The sequence below is a fragment of the Sturnira hondurensis genome, unplaced genomic scaffold, assembly GCF_014824575.4.
Source record: "Sturnira hondurensis isolate 20B ecotype Veracruz unplaced genomic scaffold, ASM1482457v3 Scaffold0007797, whole genome shotgun sequence".
NCBI classification, from domain to species: Eukaryota; Metazoa; Chordata; class Mammalia; order Chiroptera; family Phyllostomidae; genus Sturnira; species Sturnira hondurensis.
Window position 1 is genome coordinate 1,863,601 of NW_028080428.1, and position 19,399 is coordinate 1,882,999.

General features: G+C 54.2%; 1 protein-coding gene across 3 annotated transcripts; it reads left to right on the forward strand.

The window, feature by feature from the left end:
• The first annotated feature begins 9,466 nt into the window (after positions 1–9,466).
• CDC42EP2 (CDC42 effector protein 2) lies at positions 9,467–15,758 on the forward strand. 3 transcript variants are annotated; one of them, XM_037053177.1, is made up of 3 exons: positions 9,467–9,584; positions 10,652–10,777; positions 13,665–15,758. In XM_037053177.1, exon 3 carries the CDS (start codon positions 14,013–14,015, stop codon positions 14,655–14,657), a length of 645 nt encoding a protein of 214 aa, XP_036909072.1. In that variant the 5' UTR covers positions 9,467–9,584; positions 10,652–10,777; positions 13,665–14,012; the 3' UTR covers positions 14,658–15,758. The 3 variants fall into 3 exon arrangements, with proteins under 3 accessions (XP_036909072.1, XP_036909071.1, XP_036909070.1); XM_037053176.1 differs by having other exon boundaries at positions 10,652–10,749; XM_037053175.1 differs by lacking the exon at positions 10,652–10,777.
• The last annotated feature ends 3,641 nt before the right edge of the window (positions 15,759–19,399 follow it).

Below are 19,399 nucleotides of genomic sequence, written 5' to 3' on the forward strand. Positions count from 1 at the left end.
GTGTGCAGCGCCCAGTGTGCAGCGCCCAGCCGTGGTCCAAAGGCCAACAGGACTTGTCAGCCCCCGGATGTGGCATTTCTGGAGGCTGGGTCCCTCTTCCACAGCTTGATACAGCTGCCCCAGTTCAAGAGTGTCACTTGTGTTTCCACCGAGCCCAGTGTCAGCCCAAAGCCCGCCCTTCCCCTCCTAGGGAAGCTCTTGCCTGGGAAGATCAGCCAGCAGGCCCGCAGCCACAATAAACAAGTCTCCAAACCCTATCGCGGTTGCCCGTGTGTGGCTTCTGGGGAGCCACGGCTCTTGGCAGTCATTTCCATGTTGCTTCTCAAGGAGCCTTGGGAATGGTAACATCTTGGTCTCCTCTTAGTAAGGTCCAAAGAGCCCCCCTGTCCCCTTGACAGAGTCAGAAGGACCCAGAGGGCTGGTGAGTTGGAGGTGGATGGCAGAGGGGAAGGAAAAAGCCACATCCTGGGGGGGAGGCGTGTACAGGGCAGGCATGTGCAGCCCCCCCGCCCCCATCCTGGGGGAAAAAGCTGGTGCCCTTCTGGAATGAATGGGATCCAGAGTCATTGCCTGGATACAAATCACGTGCCTTGGAAATGACCCAGAAAGGCCAGAGTAGGTACTTAAAGAGAAAACAGGGTGCGAAGTCAGAGAACAGACAGGCTGGCAGTCACACCTCTGCCCCCAGACGCTTCCCTTGTCAGGACCTCAGTGCCCAGCAGCCGCCAGCTGAATGTTCCCAGGCCCCTCGTCAGCTGCGTCTCCAGTTTCCTGATGTGTCATCCCTCTTGCTCATGGGGACTCTTGCTCCCACCTGTACTGGGGCATAGGACCTCTGACTGAAGTTGGGAGGGTGGAGGAAGCAAGGAGCCTGGGCTGGGCTTGGACTCCTGGGCCTCACCCGCCTCCGATTCTGGGTAGAATCTCGGTTGTGCCTTGTGCCCTTGAGACATGAGCCCAAAGGTGAAGCTCTTGTCAAGTTTTGCTTCCCATGCCTCTGAGCTCCAGCCGTGCCCAGCGCTGCCCTTGGCCTCTTCCTCAGTCCGGTGGAGGAGCTGGAGGAACCCGAGGCTGCCTCCCTTAATCCCGCATGGCTGCCTGTGAAGACTCAGGCTGTCTGCAAATGTCGGGGGGCTGCTTCTGAAGGAAACAGAGCTGCGTGGAGACCTAAGTGGCTGCCAAGAACAAAGCTGGGGAATTGGGCTGGGGGGACACCAGGGAAAGGGGAGGGGCAGGGCCGTGACTCTGTGCCTCAGCCCCCCATTCTCCTCTGCCTCCTACAGCCTCTTTGGGCTCAGGGTTTCCTTTCCCTGACCTCGGGATGCCCAACCCTGCTCTGCCCAGCCCTGTCACTTCCCCTGGTGCTGGGAGTAGCCCTTCGGAATGAGTTTTCCTTTCTCTGTTTGGTACGCGTTTCCTTTCCCCTGACCCTGGGGCTCCTGGCTGAGCCACCTGAGATCCAGGCCCAGGGGCGCACACGTGGGCTCTCCCTCCAGACTGTGAGTCCCCTAACTAGACGCAAAAGCCCTTGGCTGATGAGGGAGGTTAGGTTTTTTTTTTTTAAAGATTTTATTTATTTATTTATCTTTAGAGAGGGAGAGAAACGTCAATGTATGGTTGCCTTTCGGGCGTCCCCTGCTGGGAGTTAGCCTGCAAGGAACCAGCCTGCAACCCAGGCATGTGCCCTGACTGGGAATCGAACCGCGATCGTCTGGTTCGCAGGCCCGCGCTCAATCCACTGAGCTACGCCAGCCAGGGCGGGTTGTTTTTTTTGTTTGTTTTTTTTTTTTTTTAATCCTGAGGACATGCTCATTGATTTTAGAGAGAGAGGAGAGAAACATCAATGTGAAGGAAACATCAATTGGTTATCTCTTGCACACGCCCAGACTTGGAACCAAACCTGAGACCTTTGGTTCATGGGACAATGCTCCTACCACCTGAGCCAGGGCTAGTTTATTTTTTTAACATTTTGAAAGTTGTTATTGAGCCCTGGCTGGTGTGGTTCAGTGGACTGAGTGCTGGCCTGTGAACCAAAGGGTCGCTGGTTCGATTCCCAGTGGTGTCACAGAAGAGGCAGCCACNTGGTTCGCAGGCCGGCGCTCAATCCACTGAGCTACGCCAGCCAGGGCGGTGTTGTGTTTTTGTTTTGTTTTTTTTTTAATCCTGAGGACATGCTCATTGATTTTAGAGAGAGAGGAGAGAAACATCAATGTGAAGGAAACATCAATTGGTTATCTCTTGCACACGCCCAGACTTGGAACCAAACCTGAGACCTTTGGTTCATGGGACAATGCTCCTACCACCTGAGCCAGGGCTAGTTTATTTTTTTAACATTTTGAAAGTTGTTATTGAGCCCTGGCTGGTGTGGTTCAGTGGACTGAGTGCTGGCCTGTGAACCAAAGGGTCGCTGGTTCGATTCCCAGTGGTGTCACAGAAGAGGCAGCCACACATTGATATTTCTCTCTCTCTCTCTCTCCCTTTCCCTCTCTAAAAAGTAAATAAATAAGAATTTGTTACTGAGATATAAAAAGAACATAAATGTCACCATTTTAATGTGTATCACTCAGAGGTTGAATGCAAGCAACACTGCTAATTCCAGAATATTTTAATCATTCCAAAAAAGAAACCCCACGCCCATTAGCAGTCCCTTGCCGTCTCCTCCCCACTCCCAGCCCCAGGGAACCACGAGTCCACTTTCTCCGTGGGCTTGTCTCTGTCTCTAGGGCTTTGCCTGTTCTGGGCATGGAATCACACAATGTGGTCTTTTGCATCAGGCTGCTCTCACTTAGCGTTAGGTTTTCAAGTCTCATCCACACTGTAGTGTGTGTCAGAGTGCCATTCCCTCGTCTGGCCGCTTTCAGTCCCATATACAGATTTCCCGTGTTTTATTTGTCCACTCATCAGAGGATGGACATGGGGGTTGTCTCCACCTTTGACTCGGCAGTGGTGCTGCTGTGATCACTGCCGTAAAAGTTTTCGTGTGAGCGCATTTTCCCTTCTTGGAGACAAGAAGGTGTGGTGAGGGAGGGGCTTCAGATCCGTGAAAGAAGAAAGTGCAAGGGCCAGGAGTGGGCAGGGGAAAGGGGAGTGAGAAGGAGGGAAAGACAGAGGGCAAGAGGGAGACCAGAGGTGAATCTGATATGCCCGTCCTCACAGTCCCAGGGTCACCAAGGCTCAGTCACAGAGGGGGAACACAGTCATTGCGTTCAGGCATTCAAGCTGGGCCCCTTTGTACCCCAGCTTCTGGCATTTGGGTTTTCTCTTCCTGAGTGGCCAGGCCTATCTCTGCTCCCTCTGGGACTGTCCTGAAAATGCCAGGGCCCCTAGGGGCCTAAGGGCCTGGCCTGTACTTGGACCCATCTGGGCCCACAGCCAGCTCCCGATTTGTCCACCCAGACCACGCTCTCCCTCAGCCTCCAGGCTCCTGCCTGCCCAGAGCCTGCCTGACAGCTGAGAACTCTGCAGCTGCCCCGGCCTGGGGGGCCCCTCAGAGGTCTCAGGGACAGCTGCCACCCCATGCCCCTGCTGACCTCTGATTCCTGCACACTGCTCCCTGGGAGCCCAGGCGTCTGCCCACTGGCCTGTAGGACCCAGCCACGCCTGTGTCCGCTGCCTGCTCCTATCACTGCCCCACCCCAGAGGAAAGGGAAAGGGGAGAAGCAGGGTGGCCAAGGAGAGCCCCCACAGCCCCACAGAGGCACAACGCAGGCCACAGCAGGAACAGCCCTGGGCCAGGGACTAGAAGGCAGGGCCATTCCTGATCCTCCCAAGGTCCTCTTTCCTCAGAAGACTCAAGTCCCCTGCAAGTGTTCTGCCCCGAGAATACTCGTGGTGACAGTGGTTATCTCTGGGGATGGGCGTTGAAGGGCTGGGGGTCGGGAGCTTGGAGAATTCTTTGTCATGTCCACTCTCATATTCTGTTTGAAGTCTTTTGCCATGAGAGATGACTTTGAAAGAAAGAGAAAATGTATACATATATATACACTATCCGCACCCTCCACTCCTCTGCCCTCCACATCAGGTCTCATTTGCAAGGCCCCCCCTGGGAGTCCATCTCACAAGAGCTGATGTCTGTGCCTCACAGCAAGGGAGCCGACCCCAGGCTCTGCTCCTTTTCAAACCTTGTGACCTATAACCCCTCCTCGCCATCCGCAGCATCCTGCCATTCATTCATTCATCCATGCATCCATTCATTGGGTACTTGCTACATGGCGCACACTCTGGGGAAACAATGGCAGTTGTGCACCAGTGGGGGAGGTGGACACGTGCCAAATGAGGACGGCAGAGGGAAGACCGTGGTCTGGAGTTCCTGCAAGGATATGACAAGGGGGCTGACCTGGACTAGGGGTCTGGAAGTCTTCCTTGAGACAGCGCAGCTGAGAGCGGCAGGATGTGCAGAAGGTCGCCAGATGAGGCAAAGCGGAAGGCATGTGCAAGGCCCTTGCCCTGGGGGCCGGGCTGGGAGGCTGCTGTCCGGAACAGGTGAGTGGAGAGGTGGCTTGAGGCCGGGGAGGCCGGCAGGGGTCCTGGCCGGGGGGCGGTTTGTGGCCCTGAAGCCTGTAAGCAGGAGTGTGTGGCCGTCTCAGGAGGACATGAGTTTTCAAAAAGAATGATGACAATGTGCCTCGAAGGGGCAGAAAGTGCTGACTCTGCTCCCCAAGCCGAAGGACAGCAGGGAGGCTTGGGTGCTCCCAGGGGCCTCTGGGAGGAAGTGCCTGGGCCAGTCCCTGCTAGAACAGGGCTGTCACCACTCTGGAAACTCCCATGGCCCTGGGCCTAAGGCCAAAATCCAGACACAAAGGAAAGTCCCCCAGCGAGGCCACCCAACTCCCAAGGAGGGGACCAAGGAAGAGGCAAAGGTAGCTCCAACAGGATGCTCATCTCGAATGCCAGCCTCCAACAGGTCGGAGTTCTCTGAAGGGCAAGGAAGGCAGGGCTGCAGTTGGCAGGAGCCCAGGGGAGGAAGGAAACAAGAAACAATCAAGGAAAAATCTAACCCAGTCCGGGTTGGCTCAGGTCACGGAGCCTTGCAGGCTGAAGTCCAGGCTGGGATGGAGGAGGCTTCCTGGGGATGGGGTGGTGGGGGAGGGGAGGGGCTGAACCCCCTCTAGAGACCTCGTCTCCTCTCACAGCCTGGCCCTCCTAGATGCCCCCAAGACTATCACCACCCTTCCCTGTGACCTTCTGCTCCCAGACCTGTCCCCAGCCTCCTGGTCCCTTTGGTCCCACCTGCCTCCCAGGGCCCTAGGTTCCTGGGGAGCTGTGGCCATAGACAGCTGGCTCCAGCCTGGAGGCCCTTCCCTGCCGGTCCCTCCCTCATCCCCAGACAACCTTGGAGGAGGGGCTTTCAACTCTCTCCCCCTGGGCCCCTGGGGGCTGGGCCTGCTGAGGTGGATGATTTCCAGGAAGAAGATGTTGGGAGGGGAAGGAAGGGCTGAGTCAGTCCCCGGGTGGTGATCACAGGGCCCTGTGTGGGGGGAGCAGCCGTGGGATTGAGGGGAATGGACTGGGCCCATCCCAGGGCCAGGGAGAGGCTCCAGGCTGAGGAGAAGGAAGTTCAATATCCCATTCAGGGTGGTTCTCCATGGCAGCCTTCCTGCCTGTAACCTTCCCACACGCCCTGCCGGGTCCTGCCCCACAGCCACCAGGGCACCCAGGAAACCTTCCAGCAAGAACAGTCCAGGCCCATCAGACCCTGGGCCCAGGAGACAGGCTAGGGCAGGGGAGGCACTGGGTGGGGCAAGTGGCCCAAGTGTCTTTTGGGCCAGAAATGAAGGACACTGGAGCCTTCCCCTGGCTCAGGGTCCCAGACTCCCTGCCCACACTCAGGCCCTTACACACAGCCTAAGAGATTACGTCAAAAACCCAATTTTAGTAAATGAAATTCTGGTTTATAAATGCTCCTTAATTGCAGGGCTCCCACGGAAGCTGGGCGTGTACCCAAAGGTCCTGTCCATTCAGCAGGTCCGGGAGTAGCTGGCTGCAGGCTCCCCGGGCTTCCTTGGCCCAGCCAAGTGATATAATGTCATCTGTGAATGGGACAGCAAACCACCTACCTGAGTGCTTGCAAAGCACAGAACTCACGGCCACACACAAATCAGGCCTTGGATGTGGGCTCTGAGGAGGCCCCTTGCTCTGGCTGATGGCGGCCTTCACCGAGCAACAAGGGGACTCAGCGCTGGAGGGAGTCTTGTTGCATCCAGGTGGGCTTAAAACAGCTCCCAGAGAGCAGGTGTCAGTTCTGCTGGCTTTGGACTCTGCGAGCCCTGGCCTGGCAGCCAGGCCACACGGATCACTAGTCCCCAAGGGAAGAGAGTGGGGGCCTGGGCCAAGCTGGTGGAGCCCAATAAGCTGCTCTCTGCCCATCCCTCACTGCTCCCCTATCACTCACTTCCAAGTGCTCCCCCATCCCAGGCCCAGAACCTCTCCAAAGAGCTCTGCAGTCTGTTCGGCTTTCTATGGCCTCGGGCCGGTGTCTTCGCTACTCTGAGCCTCCATTCCTGAGACTTTCTGTTTTGTCATTAGCTCTGAGTGGAGCTTCTGACCCTTCCCGACCCCTCCCCCCTTTCTTGGCAGATGGGCAGTACAGTTGGAGGCTGCACCTCAGCCGCCTTCCAACAGGTTTAGGGGCCTTCACAGTAGAGCCACTCCAGGCCAGGTGGCAAGGCCAGCCCGGGTCCCCCAAAGCTCCTGTTACATTGCGTCCATGAAACTGCCCCCTACTAAGGCTATGCATTTCCATCAACAAAGCGCAAGTCCCTTTTCTTGTCTGGGGCCCACTGAACTACCGGTTCATAGGCGAAGAGGTTCCTAAAGGGACTGTCTTTGATCTGTGGTCACAGAACAAGTCATCAGCAGAGCCAGCTCAGAACTTGGGCCCGTGGCTCAAATGCAGTGCTCAGGGTTTGGCGGAGCTGCGGCCCTGCCCACAGAGGGTGTTGTGGGAGAGAAAGGAAGGCAGGGGTGACCATGGCTAGGTGAGCATCCTGAGGGCGGACCAGGGAGGACCTGAGGGAGGACCAGAGCCTGAACGTCCTGACAGTTTCAGGCTGAGAAAATTCTGTCAGAGCCCCAAGCTTTGGTTTCCATCGCTGCAAAGGGGGATAGTGGTATTGGCTCTGCCCGCCTGGCTGGGCTCTCAGGGACAGGAAGCACTTAGTAAGGGGCACAGGCAGGTGTGGGTGGCTGCCTGGCAGAGTCTGGGCGGCAATAGGGGAAAGAAGTATAACTCTTAGGAAACTACATCACAATTTGGCCCAGGACCACCATGTCCCTTCCCTCAACTGTCTCGGCCAGTTTTTGTCTGAACCACCAGGCAAATCCTGGCAGAACCTACCTAATTAACACTTTCTTGGGAGTTGAGGGAGGGCTGGGAAGGCTCAAGGTTAGAGCCTGAAACTTCCCTCTATTAGCTTTTTTAAAAAAAGATTTTATTTATTTATTTTTAGAGAGGGGAAGGGAAGGAGAGAAGGAGAGAAACACCAATGCGTGGTTACCTCTTAAGCGTCCCCCCCATCAGGGACCTGGCACGCAACCCAGGCATGTGCCCTGACTGAGAATCGAACCAGTGACCCTTTGAGAGCACTAGATCCACTGAGCCACACCAGCCAGGGCTGTATTAGTTTCCCATTGCTGCTGTAACACAGTACCACAAACATGGAGGCTTAAAACAACACAGATTTGTTAAGGTGCAGTTCTGTAGGGCAGAAGTTCCACATGGATCCCACTGTGCTAAGATCAGGTGTCAGCAGGGCTATGTTCCTCTGGAGGCCCCAGGGGAGAAATTTTCCTGGTCCTTTCCAGCTTCTGGAGGTTGCCAACATTCCTTTGTTTGTAGCCTCTTCTCCATCTTCAAAGGGAGCAACTTAGCATTTGTGTGACCCATCTCCCATCGTCACAGCTCTTTCTTGGACTCTCTTTTTCTCTTTTCCTTGGACTCTCTTTTTCTCTTTTCCTCTTCTTTTTTAAGGACCCTTAAAATTACACACCCACCTAGACAATTCAGGGTAACCTGGATATTTTAGCCAGCTGGTCAGCAACTGTAATTTCATCAGCAACCTTCATTATTCTTTGCCACATAACAGGACGTGTTCACAAGTCCCGGAAACCAAGACGTGTACATCTTTGCGGGGCATTATTCTGCCTACCGTCACTCCCCATCCTTTCCCCGCTCCTGACTGGGCTGACCCCACCCTTGCCTCCAGCACCCTTTTCTGCTTCAGGACGTTTTTGTCTCCCTGATTCTGCCTCCCCATGAGTCCCTCGTACATGTACAGGATGGGAGTTTTTACCATCCTGGTCACACTGTACTGTCACCCTTGAGGAAGCAAGGTCCCCTCACCCCACTACTATGCACTCCCCTCACCCCACTATGCACTCTTTTTTTAAAAATTTTTTAACTTAATTTATTTATCTTTAGAGGGGAAGGAGAGAGGAAGAGAAACATCAATGGATGGTTGCCTTTCATGCGTCCCCTGCTGAGAGTTGGCCTGCAGGGAACCAACCTGCAACCCAGGCACGTGCCCCGACTGGGAATCAAACTGCGATCCTCTGGTTTGCAGGCCTTTGCTCAATCCACTGAGCTACACCAGCCAGGGCCCTATGCACTCTTTCTTTGCCCCACTCTTCTTAGCACTTGCCCAGCGGGAAGGGTATCATGGTGTCCGTGGGGACTCAGTTCCGCCCATCTCCCTTCATGGGGACTGGAGGTCCCCATCCAGAGGGGGTTGAACCCCAGCGACAAGAACAGCGCATGGCACACAGTAGAGGCTCAACAGGTATTTGTTGGATAGCTAAATGGAGCAGGGCCACAATTCCTTTTGATCTATTTCCAGCACCCTGTGTAGGGCCTGCCCTTCAGTAAGTGTTTCTAGTACTGTATCAGTGAGTGAATGAGTGGTGAATGAACGAACCAACCGTTGCAATGAGTCTAAGTATGGGTCCCACCCAGTCCTACCCCCACTCTGGCCCCCCTCCCTGGAAGCCACCTAGCCTGAAAGGGAGTATGTGCTCAGGCCATACCACCTGCACACCCTCATTGCGCTCTTTTCTAGGGTGGGAGGGCAAATTCCTGAAAGCCCTCATAAATCCGTAACATGTTAATGTAGGCACTTTCAAGGCCTCATTCATCCCCTCAGTAATCACAGAATACACTGTGCGAGTGCCTTTCTGACCCAGCCCTCCAGGGAGGGAACGGGTCCAAGGATGCCCCGTGAATCCTCAGCCCTTCTAGAACCGAGAATTTGGGCACAGACCCGCACAGCCAGAGTCCGCTGAGTGCAGCCCGGGCGCCCGATACTGCCTGGCTCGCAGCCCCCAGAGCCTGGACTGGAACCCCAGGGCCGCGGGGCTTATGGTCCCCGCCAGAGCTGCCAAGGAGAGAGCCCAGGCCGGGGACAGATGTGGGGCGGGGATGTGGGCGGGGCCTGTGTGGGAGGCCCGGGCATTGGCTCCGCGGGCAGGGGGCGGGCTTTCAGCCGCCAAGGTCTGCCCTGTAGGTTCACAGCCGGGATCCGCTCCCTTCGCCGCGGGGTCCTGCGCCGGAGCTTTTGCCACCCCGTTGGTCAGCTGCCTGCGCTCTAAAGGTGAGTTTACGCTGGGACTCTGCAACCTGTCGGAGGTTCCGAGGGGTCCCCTGAGAGACCATCCCTTTGGCGCCCCGCCACAGCTCGCACCCCGGCCCGCATCTCACCTCCGCGCAGGTTCTTTCCCGGGAGCCTTGGACTCCGCTGTGTTTCCGGCTCGCGCCTCGGTGCTGGCGGCCGCACCCGCTTCCTCTCTGCCTGCGGGGCGCCGTGCATCCCGAACTCGAACTCCCGATCCCGCCCTCCACCCTGCGCCTGAGCCCCACCCCACCTCTGGGATCCGGGAGCCCCTTCCTGTGCCTTGCGTCCCCGCCTGGGCTGGACGTCGTATTTTTAGTGGATGGTGAGGTGTCCTCCTATCTTTAGCCACGGCTGCGAGCGTCCTGAAATGGATCCGGGCTGGTCTGGTCTGAGCTGTGCTGCACTCAGGCAGAGGGCGGGGAGGGGTCGGCGCTGGAACCCGAGCTGAGGCTGAGGAGCCGGACCCGCGGGAGCCAGGGCGGGGACGGCGCGCCGGAGCGCTGGCCCTGCGCCGAACGGACACTCGGACCTTGCCCAGGCCGGAAAGCACGGGGAAGGCTCCTCCCAGAGCTTGGACTCCCTGCTAGGATCCCCGATCTCCCCTTTTCCCCCGTGATTATCTGGTTGTGAGACAGAACTCCCCAAGAGAAAAAGATTCCGCAGACAATCTGCATCTGGTACGCGAACGTGCGGTTCCTTGGGGACGCCTGCCTAGGGCCAGAGGCGCGCTGGAGACCCCGGTGCGCGCCCGGATTTCACCGGGACTCGGGGCGATAGAGATAGCGAGCGCGCCACCTAGTGGCCTCGAGCTAGAGCGCCGCTCCGCCCTGGGACCCCGGGAGACCCCCGAGGTTGCCCAGGGGAGATGCGCAGGCTAGGCGTGATGGGCTGGCAAAAAGAGGTGGGCGCCCAGGGCCGGAGGCCGTTGGGTTTTGGTCTTGTTGGAAATGCTGTCTCCAGACCACCAAAGTGCATGAGGAAGGCCCTATAGCTACTTACTGAATAAAAGGCCAGGCTGACAGTGACATTGGTATTCTCGATGGCAGTGCCGCAGTGGCCCTCTGGTGATGGCTTTATTGCCAGCCCATTTTGTGGATGAGGAAGGTGGGGCCCAGAGAGGAACAATGTCTTTCCCAAGATCAGAGTGAGTCCCAGATGGGGATGGATTCAAGGTCGGTCTCCTGATTTTAAGGTCGGGCTGCTCTCAGAACACCCCAGATAAGGACTGGCCTAGTATTCCTCGCGAGGGGAAGGGCTCTGGCTCCTGAAAGTCATTTTCTCTGCAGGAGGCCAGTGTGGCTGGGTACCAGTGCCCACCCTTCCTCAACTAGCTGGGTGACCTCAGCGAAGTTGCTTCATGTCTCGGAGGTTCAGCTTCCGCCTCTGTAGAAGGTGGTGATGACACCCACGGTGCTGCGTCTGGGAGCATTAAGATGAAAGCTGTGCCGGGGCAGCTGGGGCCCAGGGTCTTGCAGTTGCCACATTTGAATTCTTGGGGCTTGATGGTTGCAATTCGCAGCTCTCCCCTGGGTGGTTGACGCTGGCCCAGCCCTTCCTCGATAGCCTCAGCTCTCCTCACATCTGGAATCGGGCGGTAATTCTGGCTTAGAGTGAGGTGGCTGTCAGGGACGCCCATTGTGTTGTGGAAACACTCCGGCTGTCTTGGCACCCCTGTGTGGTGGGAGGGGGGACCTGGCCTGGGCTCTGAGCAATCCCACCAGTCAGCCCCACTCTCCATGAGTGAAAAGGAAGGAAAAGCCATCCCAGGACTTCTCGCCTGCCGAGGGGACAGATAGGACTCGTGTCCGCAGGTGTCTGACCCCCAGGCCTGGCGTGTTAGATGAATGAGCAGGGCACTCCAAGACCTAGAGAGACCCACTGCCCCCACCCCCACCCTGCCCCCAGCTCCTTCCAAGCTTAGCTGGAATCTGCCCCTGGAGAGTCCCTCCTTTGTTTCCTGTTCAGCTGCAGGTGCTCTGGGAGGGGCAAGATGTCCGGTCTCTGTGGCTCAGCGTGACTGACCCGGGGTGTCCGGTACTGGGGTGGGGTTTCCTGCGTGAGAGCCTGGTCTGAGGAGGTGAAGAGAGTTGGGATTCTGCCTCCCTCCTTCCTGCCCCCTCCTGCCAGCTGCTCTTCCTCCCCTCACCCTGCCCAGGATGAAGAATAGGGCAGAGAAGCCGGCAGGGCGGCTCTGCGGCTGATCAGCTCCTCCCTGGCTGATCTCCCATCTGCTCAGCCCCTGCCGGGCTAGAGACAGGGCAGTGGGAGACTAGGGGCCCATCCGGGTACCCGCTGGGTGACCTTGGATATATTCCTTTGCTTTTCATGCTGATTCTACATGTGTATCCACGTGTGGGGGCCGACCCCCCACCAAGGGGACTAGAGGCAGCGCTTGCAATGCTTTTTCTGTAAACTAGTATGAAACCCCGTCAGGGTGTGTTTGCTTTCCTGCTAAAAATAGCTTTCATTTTTCTGATTACATAAGTAATATGTGCATATAAATAATACACGCTTATTAAAAATTGGGCTGCCCTGACTGGTATAGCTCAGTGGATTGAGCGAGGACCTGTGAACCAAAGGATCGCGGCTTGATTCCCAGTCAGTGCACATGCCTGGGTTGTGGGCCAGTTCCCAGCAGGGGATGTACAAGAGGCAACCGTATGTTGATATTTCTCTCCCTCTCTCCTTCCCTTCCCCTCTAAAGATAAATAAATAAAATCTTTTTTAAAAAGTATGAACAAGAAAGGCAGGGTCACCAAAAATTCTACCACCTCGAGAGAACCGCCATCAACATTTTGGCGACCGGCACTTGTTATTGCATATTTTATTTTACAGTAACAGGATCAAAAATTAGATAATTTTAAAAAGACTTTATTTATTTATCTTTATAGGGGAAGGAGAGAGGGAGAGAAACATCAATGTATGGTTGCCTCTAAATGTGTCCCCTGCTGGGAACTGGCCTGCAACCCAGGCATGTGCCCTGACTGGGAATCGAACCGCGATTGTGTGGTTCACAGGCCCGCGCTCAATCCACTGAGCTACACCAGCCAGGTAGATAATTTTTATTGAGGACACTTTTCCTCCTACGTCACTGACCCCACATCCCATCCCTGCCCCCACCCCAGACCTAGTGCTGGCCTTCATTATCCTCTGTTCTTGCATTTTATATAACCCTGTGTAGACTTGTAAATGTGGGTGCATGTACATTCATTTACGGGGAAGGGGAGGGGAGCGGGTTCAGGCTTCTGATAAATGGAATCTTTTCTACCACATTTTTGTGTTTTGCTTCTCTCCCTCTACAATGCCGTGTGGGAATTCCTCCAATATCTTATAGCTCCAGTTTTTAAATGGGGATGATAGGAAAGTGGTTGAAATAACGAAATGAGAGGTACTTGCAAAAAACTTAGTAAAATGCCAGACATAGAAAGCCCCCATCCAAAATATTCGTGCCCGGCTCCCCCCCCCACCGCCTCCGTCCATCTTCCCCTTAGGGGCTGTGGGGGGGGTGGTGGACAGAAACGACATCAGATCCGGTCCCTGCCCACAAGGAACTCCTAACCAGGAGGAGGGAAACCCCAGGTGATCTCACTTCCAGGTGGGATGTGATTGGGCCTGATGGGAGGGGTCTCAGCCCGGCCTGGGTGTGTGAGAGAGAGGTTTCAAGATCTCCGTCCTCTGTCAAGTAGGGAACAAAGCCCAACCTGTGAGACTTGTGAGTTCTTGGGGCACCTTTGTTGTCCATTAGGAGGTGAATGCACAGGGGTGGCGATGAGCAGAGCCTGGGACGCAGGGCAAGACACCAGAGACGCGACTTTGGGCCTGTCACTCAGGTTCCTGGGCCTCACTCTCCCCTCTTGTAAGGGAGAGGCTTGGTGCAGGTGATCCAGACCATAGGTGCGGTGAGTCTGTGACCTAGGCAGCTCATGCTTCTGCCGGCAGGGCCCCTGCGGCAGGGCGGCCCCACCTCGGCCCCCAGGGCTGGCACAGGAGGCCCAGCAGCGGAACGGAGGCCTCTGACTTTTGTCTTTCTGTCCCTGACTTGTACCCTTGGTGTTTCAGCTTCGGACCGGGGAGATACAAGGACAAGACCGGGGAGCGCTGCTGCCTACAAGGTCTCTACCTTTCTGCTGCGGGTTTTCGGAAGTTCCCCACCCTTTGGGGAGAAAGTGGTTTTGTTATCTCAACCCTCTGCCTTCATCAGTCATTAATCTTTCTTTTTCTAATTCCTTGGGCCAACTTCGACCCTGCCCCATACCCTACTCTTAGCCCTTTGACAAAGTTTTGGTGTCTCTAAGCCACCCTCTGGGGCTTCTGGTTGAGCGGTGAGAGGAGGCGGCAGGAAGGCTGTGATCTCGGCCAGTGGATTGTCTCCAGCCTCAGCAGCCAGGCCTGCGTGCTGCGGCCACTATGTCCACCAAGGCGCCCATCTACCTGAAGCGCAGCAGCCGCAAGGGCAAGAAGGAGAAGCTGCGGGACCTGCTGTCCTCAGACATGATCAGCCCGCCACTGGGGGACTTCCGCCACACCATTCATATCGGCAGTGGTGGCGGCAGTGACATGTTTGGTGACATCTCCTTCCTGCAGGGCAAGTTCCACCTCCTTCCAGGGACAGTAGTCGAGGGACCCGAGGAGGATGGCACCTTTAACCTGCCCTTCCAGTTCACCCGCACTGCCACGCTGTGTGGGCGGGAGCTCCCCGAAGGGCCTTCCCCTCTCCTTAAGAATGCCATCTCCCTCCCAGTCATCGGTGGGCCCCAGGCCCTCACCCTGCCCACAACCCAGGCCCCACCCAAACCCCCTCGCCTGCACCTGGAGACCCCTCAGCCCTCCCCACAGCCTTCCCCTCAGGAGGCAGCGAGTGTGGACGTCTGGAGAATTCCAGAGGCTGGCTCGGCCAGGAATGGGCTGACCCCTGAGTCTGGGACTGAGGAGCCCTTCCTGTCCCACGCCAGCTCCCTGCTCTCCCTCCACGTGGACCTGGGGCCTTCCATCCTGGACGACGTGCTCCAGATCATGGACCAGGACCTGGGCCACATGCGGATCCCCACATAGGACCTGAGGCAAGCCGGGCTGGAAGCCCGGGCTGAGGTGAATGCCAGGAAGCAGCAGGTGGACGCAGGCCCGGCCTTGCAGTTGGGATCCCAAGTCCTGCCTGTATGGTCACTGGCCAGCGATTTCTGACTTTGAGCCTTTGCATTCCTCCTTCCACCCTCTCCCCATGGGCAGAGTGCACCTCATTGCTTTCCCTTACAACCCATGAAGACACATGCAGGACTCAGCCCAAAGGGCCCTGAGCACGTTGGGCCCCCGGGCCCCCGGGCCCCCAGCGCCAACTGCTCTTCCTTCCCTCAGACCCCTGGGACGAAGGTTCTGCTGCAGTGGACTTCCCTTTCACCTCTCCTGCCTCAGCCTCCACGGATGCCCTGGCGGGGGCGTGGGAAAGAGGCAGAGCATCACCCACCAGACCTTGGGGAGCGTGGCATCAATGACCCAATGTCCCTCTGCCCTATTCTCTGCCACATGACCAGGGGTTCTGGTCGCAATAAAACTTGCTGCTGCTCATAGTTGTGCTCCTCATACCCTTGTCCCTGAAGACAGGCCAGTCTCTGTGAACTGGGCTGACCCCGAGGAGACCACAGCTCCTGGCTCTGGCCTGGAGCTGGGAGGGATCCGACTGCTGTTTAACGAGCGCCCGTAGTACACTCGGAGCGCCCCCCGTACTGGGGGGTAAGACAGACATGGTCCCTGCTCTCCTGAAGCTTGCATTCTAGGAGAAGAAAGATACTAAATTTGTGAGCAAGTAAAATGATGTCTAGTTGTGTTGAATACTAAAAAAAAACGTGCCCTGGCCGTGTGGCTCAGTCGATTTAAGCATCATCCCATACGTACACCAGAAAGGTTTCGGACTCAATCTCCAGTCGGTATGCCTGCAGGAGGCAACCAGGTGATGTTTCTCTCTCTCTAAAATCAATGAATAATCCTCCGTGAGAATTAAAAATAAAAATAAAAAACAAAGTGGTTAGGAACGCCTGGGGCAAAGGTACGGGTGGTGTCAGGGTACCTTAGGATCATCCTGATTTTTGAACCAAACCTAGGGCACTTGCTAATTGGTACTTGTTCCTTGTAGACATTTTTATGCTTGTCTTTGCCTTTTAAAAAAACTTTTATTGATTAGTTTTAGAGAGAAAGAGAAACATCAGTTTGCTGTTCTCCTTACGTACGTACTCACTGGTTGATCCCTGTATGTGCCCCAACAGGGGATGGAACCCACAGCATTGGTGCATCGGGACAACACTCAGCAACCCAGCCACCTGGCCAGGGCTTGTCTTTCCCTTCTTTAAGCACAGTGAGCAGTGTTATTTTCTGGTCATTATCAAATAATTCCAATATCTTAAATCTTTGTGGGTTGATTTATGTTTTCTGTTGTCTGTATCAGTTCTTGTTCAGGGTTTTTTTGTTTCTCTGTGTGCCTGATTATCTTTGACTGTGGACAGGATGGATATTATATCTGAAAAAAACTGTTTTTAGAAATAATTTGGAGCTTTGGATGACAGTACATCCCTTTAGAAGGGATATTGCTTGGTACCAAATATGCTGGCTTCTGCCAGGTGACTAGGGGCATTATAGAATGGGTTCAAGTTCAACCCCAATTTAATCCAAGTTCAACCCAAATTTAATCCAAGTTTAATCCAGGCTTGAGCTTCCCTGGACCACCCAGGTAATAGAACTCTGGGCCGCCTGTCCACAGAAGTGTCCCATCTTAGGTCCCAACTTAAAGTGTGTGTGTGGTGATGGTGGGCTCTGGGCTTTGATTTTTGACTGTCCCAACCAAAGACTACAAAACAAGAGCTCAGTTTCACAATTGTATCTTCCAGGTCAGTAAATGTCTCCAGAATAAAAATTGCTTTGAATTCTGGGCTTACCTCTCTGGGTTTGAGCCTCCTAAATGTTGGCCCAGTAATTCACTACATTATTAGCTTTTTAATGCTTACATTTTTTTTTCACTTTTTCTAAATTTGTTTGTCTTCAGTGGGAGCGTTGGAATTAAATACCTAACCAGGAGCCTGTCATCGATTGATTACCTGAATGTAATATGAACAAGATCCCTGGGTTTCATTTATATTTCTGTCTCCACTGGGTAAAAGCAATCCTATTACCCCTTAATAGTTTGCATCCATCACCCTGCCCAATAGTCGTACCTCTTTTCACTTTCTTGCCCAGTGGATGTAGAATGCAAAATGACCCATCGGCAGTCTCAGCTCTTACTTTAGAGAAACCACATTGTGCCCCCTGGTGGACGCCTTCCTCCCTTTGGCCGTCCTGAAGGCTCTAGATCAGCCGGAGCCAGAAGCCAGAGTTGCAGCCGCAGGAAACATTTTAAGAGTCATTAGCTGAAATGGCACGCGGCTGCCCCCTCAGGTCTACTCTTTGGTTCCTGGCTGTAAGAGAAACACTGTATATACTAGTCCCTGGTTCTGGGCCTGTGGCCTCTACTGCTCAGTGATGCAGGGTATCTTAAGAGAATCCCAAGGGAACCAAGAGCCACTGATGGTGGGCTCATAAACTGCCTTTCCGCTGATACAGAATTGGGCTACTGGTTAATACTGATATTTTTTATTTCAATTTTTTGTTGAATTATACATAGAGAAGTGCACAAATTTTGTGTAGTTCAATTAATTTTTACAAAGTGAACAAACCCATGTAACCACAGCCCAGGTGAAGAAAGGACCACTGTCACCACCTCATGCCCCCTCGTCACCCTCCTGAAAAGGTAGCCACTCTCCTGGGTCCTGGCCCCAGAGTGTGTCTGTTTATGTAGCTTTATATAAGTGGGATCCTACAAGATGTCCTCTTTTAAAACTTGCTTCTATTCAATATGAAGTTTTTGAGGTTGATTCATGTTGTCGTGTAGCGACAGTTTGTTCTTTTCAATATTGTTTAAGTCATTTGGGGTGCCCACAACAGCAGAATGGATCCAGTTTGGGGATCCAGTCAGGGGCTGCTACAGTGAACGCTGTCGTGAACGTTCTTGACATGCTTTTGCTGCATAAATGCATGATTGGAAATGCTGCCTCACAGAGTATGTGAATGTTCAGCTTTAGCGCTAGCATACTACCTTAGTCAGCGCAACCTGCTGTAACAAATACCGCGGATGGGGTGGCTTCAACAACAGACATTTATTTCTCACAGATCCGGAGAAGCCCAAGATCAAGGTGCCAGTAGATTTGGTTCCCGATGGGAGCCTGCTTCCCACTTTACAGATACCTGCCTCTGGCTATGTCCTCACGTGGCCTGCCCTTGTGGGGAGAGATATGTCTGACTTCCTAGAAGGACAGTAATCCCCATCACGAGGGTCCTGCCCTAACATCATTACCTCCCAAGGGCCCCACCCTCACACACCATCGCACCGAGGGTCAGCGCTTCAGTACGAATTCAGGGGGCACACAAACATTTAAGCCATATTACATACTTTTGACTCCTGCATTGGGGTCAGCTCTGATACCCTTTGCTCCACAATCACTTGGTTCCCAGAGGTAAAAGAGGGCACCAGCATTCTCTCTGGTTTTTCTTCCAAGGTGCTGATATCTATTCTGCAAGTTTGGTGCAAGGTAGACAATGACAAATACCTCACAACCCTTATCTGCCAAACGTGATCTTAAGGCACAGCGATGGTAAGATGTGTCTTGATTCTGAAATAGTAAAACGGAGGGAGAGGCCCTGGATGGTGTGGCTCAGTGGATTGAGCTCAGGCCTGCAAACCGAAAGGTTACCAGTTCGATTCCTAGTCAGGGCATATGCCCCGGGTTGCGGCCATATCCCCACTTGGGGGTGTGTGAGAGGCAACCAATTGATGTATCTCTCACACATTGATATTTCTCTCCCTCTCTTTTTACCTCCCTTCCCCTCTCTCTAAAAGTAAATAAATATTTTTAAAAAGAAAAATGGGGGAGAGCACAGGGAATATGTGCATCTTAGAAATGATGAAATAGGTGTATAACAAGGACCAAAGACCAAGTCCTGGGGACTCTGATAGTTATAGGTGGAAAAGGGCAGCAAAATAGGCCGACAGAACTGACAATGTGATAGGCCAGCCAGGTGCCTATCTCAGAAACCTGGAGCAGAGTTTGATAAAGGAAGGAATGTCACTGGTGTCCTGGGAGCTGACCGGCTGCTGAGGGAGGAGAAGAGATCCCTAAATCTGTTGAAATGGAAGTCAGGTCAGCTTGTTAGGAGCTATTTCAAGTGTACTGGCAGGAAAAAAAATCCCTGTTAAATTAGACTTCAAAATAAGTCAACAGAGATTGGTAGTATAAACAGAACATTTGCTATGAAAAGGTGAAAGAAATGGGGTGATAATCCAAGGCAGATATGGGCTTAAGAAAGGGCTTTGCTACCCTGGCTGGTGTAGCTCAGTGGACTGAGCGTGGGCCTGCGAACCACACGATCGCGGTTTGATTCCCAGTCAGGGCACATGCCTGGGTTGCAGGCCAGTTCCCAGCAGGGAACTCACCAGAGGCAACCATACATTGATATTTCTCTCCTCTCCTTCCCTTCCAGTCTAAAGATAAATAAATAAAATCTAAAAAAGGGGGGGTATTGCTTTTTTAAAATGAGGATATTAAGCCATGTATGTGCACGAATTGGCGGATTCAGCAGTGCAAAAATGAATGGCGTGGAAAGAGGAAAGGTCACAGGAAGAAAGCTCTTCAAAACCCAAGTGGAGGGCGCGGCTTGGATAGGAGTAGGAAGCAAGGAAGAGGTGGGTACCATTGAAGTTGGCGGCTGAGTCTGGT

Coding starts and splice junctions, on each gene's coding strand:
- CDC42EP2 (XM_037053177.1), top strand. CDS start 14,013: ATGTCCACCAAGGCGCCCATCTACCTGAAGCGCAGCAGCCGCAAGGGC.